This window comes from Lentinus tigrinus (assembly GCF_003813185.1).
Source record: "Lentinus tigrinus ALCF2SS1-7 unplaced genomic scaffold L226scaffold_4, whole genome shotgun sequence".
Classification (NCBI taxonomy): domain Eukaryota; kingdom Fungi; phylum Basidiomycota; class Agaricomycetes; order Polyporales; family Polyporaceae; genus Lentinus; species Lentinus tigrinus.
In genome coordinates, this window is record NW_027137913.1 from 1,729,105 (window position 1) to 1,732,751 (window position 3,647).

General features: G+C 62.9%; 1 protein-coding gene across 1 annotated transcript; it reads left to right on the forward strand.

Moving 5' to 3' along the window:
* The first annotated feature begins 318 nt into the window (after positions 1 to 318).
* L226DRAFT_251385 (uncharacterized protein) lies at positions 319 to 2,691 on the forward strand. Its single transcript, XM_067673271.1, has 3 exons — positions 319 to 518; positions 941 to 1,455; positions 1,681 to 2,691. Exons 1-3 carry the CDS (start codon positions 500 to 502, stop codon positions 2,446 to 2,448), a joined length of 1,302 nt encoding a protein of 433 aa, XP_067540071.1. The 5' UTR covers positions 319 to 499; the 3' UTR covers positions 2,449 to 2,691.
* Positions 2,692 to 3,647: the final 956 nt, after the last annotated feature.

Genomic DNA, 3,647 nt, shown 5'->3' on the forward strand with positions numbered 1-3,647 from the left:
CGTTTGAGAGTCCGCGAAGGCGGGTGCGGTCGCGCCTTCGTGTTTCTCGCACTCGCCTAAGAGCGAGACGCATGGGCAGTGAGTGCTGGGTGCTGGGTGCGGGCCGATCAGAAGCAGGGACTGTGAGACCGGTCTGAGTGGGCTTGGTTCATGTTCCGTGTGCTTCGTGCGGAAGCCAAGAGCATTCCTGAGGGGCATGAGGGGCAGCGAACACGAGAAGCCTCGCGGGGTGCAAGAGAAAGCTGGGGCTGAGGACTCAGAGGCCGGGACTTCGCTGGAAGGCGCAGCCGAGAGCAGTTGACCGGACGACGTCAGAAAGGTCTGGCAGGCATGGCGGCGGGAAGATGCGAAGATCAGCAGAAGACAGGATGGCCGGTGGGCGTGCCGGCGCTGTGCGGAGACACTGCGGCGCAGATGATAATCAGCTGGCCTCTTGCATTCGCTGCCCGCTGCAGGGAATTGTGCGGTGCCGGCTGGAGGTGCAGTCGGGAGAGAGGGTATGTGTGGCCAAACACGGGGTAAGTACATACGCAGATCGGGTAGGATCGATCGCGGGGGCATTGTGGCGCTGGTAGTGGATCGGAGTGGGATCTGGGTGCATGTGCAGTGCGTGGGAAGGCGCGGTGGGCGCTGCCTGCGTCTGCCTGCAGAGTCGAGTCTCGCTGGGAGTGAGACCGAGGATGTGCCAGCGCAGCTACGCGCGAACAGTCGCATAGCTATAGGCAGGTGCTAGCCGACCGCGACAGCGCATGCACGATGCTGGGATGCACACGCCCCCAGCCAGCCCTAGCCGTCGACGTCCATCACTGGGAGCGGTGGCAGGCACAGAGCTCGCGCCTCCTGCCCGCTTCCGAATCGCTGCGTGCGGGAGAGGCCAGAGTAGTCACCGTCGTGGGTAGACCCTCGCAGAACGCTCATATATGTCTATTTGATATCGCAGCCTCTTCCTTCGCCGCTTCCTCTCTTCGCCGCTGCCAACTTGCCCACGCCCCTCCACGCTCCCCCCGCGGACTCTTTCCACTCCTTCCGGCCGAGAAGCACGCGTCTCTCCCCGTGCTTCCCCCGCTGCATATATACCTCCACCCTCGTCTCATCATTTCCCCTTCGCCTCGACCAGTCCACACCTTACCTCTACCCCTGCCGTGCTCGACACCGGCATCTACATCCGTCCGAACTTTAGCCTCCACCGACCCCGTCCCGTTCCAAGCCACGACGAGCCCGGCATCTTGTCCACCTTTCCTCTTCCTCCCACTTACCGCCATGTGCACGTTCGACGATAGCTGGTCCGCAATGGACGTCATCCCACCCCTGCTCAAGGTCCTCTCGCTTCTCGCGACAGGATACGCCGTGCACCGCTCGCTGTCCCCGCCAAATCCTCCACCCTCCCCAAAGACACGGATAGACAACCGCACGCTCTTCGAACGCGCCATCCGGCATGTCACCTTCTGCAGCAAGGTTAGCCTTCTCTTTCCCCGTCTTTGTCACGGCCTACCGTACCCTCTCTCCGCATCCTCCTTTCTCTCTTCCATTCAGCGGCACCGCGGCGCGTGCTCCGTGCTGCTGCCACCAGAAGTCGCGAAGCCCGAGTTCCGAGCGCCAACGTGGCTACGGGACCTTGAGTTCTGAACCTTGCTTGCCGGATGCTGACCAACATTGTCCTTTGCCTTGTCTTTTCTGCAGATGATGACCTGGATTGTCGTGCTCGCAGACGCGTTCGTTACGCTCTATCTCGCCTTCCCCTCACCTGTCACGCGCCCTCTTGCCCCTCTAGCCTCCCTACTCCTCCCCTCCGCACCCTCATCATCAACATCACCACATCCCGTAGCATCAGAAGGCCTCGCATCCACCCTCGCCTCTCCCTCGTTACTCTTCCTTCTCGGCGCCGCACTCGCAATAGCAGGCGGCTGGCTGCGCGTCGCTTGCTTCCGCGCACTGGGCTCCCTATTCACCTTTGAGCTCACCATCCACCCGACACATAAACTCATCACCGACGGTCCCTACGCACATGTCCGGCATCCCAGTTACACGGGCGTATACGCCACGCTCCTCGGATCTACCACCATCATGCTCGCGCCCAGCGCATGGCTACACGAGGCGTGGCTCGCACCTTCCCTCTGTGCCCTCACCCGCGCCGCTGCGCCGTTCTTCTTCGCGATAGCAAGTGCACCCGCGTCCGGAGCCAGCGCCAGCGCCGATAGCATCCAGGTCCCGCCGACCTCCACCTCCAGCCCAAGTGTCGCGGATCGGTGCCCACAGTCAGTCGCGCACCTCGGCGCGTGCCTCGCGTGGCTCTTCGCCGCGTTCTGGGTGACAAAAGTGACGTATGCGCTCCGGAGCACGAACAAGCGCGTCGTCACCGAGGACCGCGAGCTGCACCGCGTCTTCGGCGAGCAGTGGGAGGAGTGGGCCGCGCGCGTGCGCTGGCGGCTCCTCCCATGGGTGTACTAGCGTGCGGGCTCAGGCTGAGCTGGGGCGATCAGGCTCTCCGGTGTTCCGTGCTGAGCTTGGAGCGTGGGTGGGGGAACCCATGCGTCTTGGCTGCTGTGGGATGGCGGGCTGCGTGCGAGTGCGCCGGACGTCTTGTTGGACGGTGGCAGCCCGGAGAGCAAGAGAGAAGTCACGAAGAGAAGCCGGGAGAAGGAGTGCAGGCACGCCGCGCGGGACCGACTCCGGACGCGAGAACAGACAGGACATTGAGTTGGGAGAGAGAGTTCGTGTGCGTCGGATTGGTCGGTCGGATGCCGCGCTCGGCCAATGGGCGACCGCAACCGTGACGGCGTCGGCGTCGGCATCGACTGCTGTACTGTACATATAGACAGACCCTCAAGTATCTTACATCCGCGACGCGCTATGGCCGTCATGCAATAATTACCACCATCCCGAGTACCGAGTACCGGTGTATACAATCGTGTTCTGTGTGCCTAGTATGAGTACATGTACCTTAGACACATCAAACATATAGACTCATCATTCACCATGCCCATCGAGCGGTGCACACGCCGCGCCAGCCTCCACATTCAGTCCTGCGAGAGCTTACATATATAAAGCCTTCGGCACCGTGAGCGCACGCTCGGCATGACACGCGGGAGTAATTGGAGCCCTGGAGAGTTGAGTTTTTGACTAGCAGGGGCAGCGTGGGTTGTGCGGGACGCCAACATGTCAATGTGATTGCTTCGGAGGCGCCGACGTCGAAGACCCGAACCCCAGGGAAGGACGCAGGGTCCACCATGGGCAACTCGGGAGCATTGCGCGGCAGCAGTGGGGGTCCAGCACGGGATCGCCAGCGCGGGGCGCGGCGGGGATATCGTGTGCGACTCCGGCCGATCCGAGAAGTGCACTCAGGCTCAGTGGACGGAAGGCGCGGCGCCCGCGTCATGCACAACCTTGGCATTCGGGTTCGGGCCCAATACTGCACCACGGGCCAAGTGGCGAGATCTGCAGGTGTGCTGCGAGCTGTCTGATAGAGGGTGCTGGCTGTCAGGCTCTCGTGGCCAGGGCGTGCGCAGCGTGGACTCGTGTGTCCAAACCCCCGGTACGCGTCCGCGAGCCGTCCGCGTCGCTCGTTCTTGATTCCCCGGCCGGGCTGTGAGCTGTCCGTCTGGGTGCTGGCTGCTGAGCTTGCAGCGCCACAGGGGTAGACGTCGAGG

Excerpts from the sequence above, each read along its gene's own strand:
- L226DRAFT_251385 (XM_067673271.1), top strand. Across the intron at positions 1,456-1,680 it reads ATGTCACCTTCTGCAGCAAG|ATGATGACCTGGATTGTCGT; the intron begins GTTAGCCTTCTC and ends TCTTTTCTGCAG.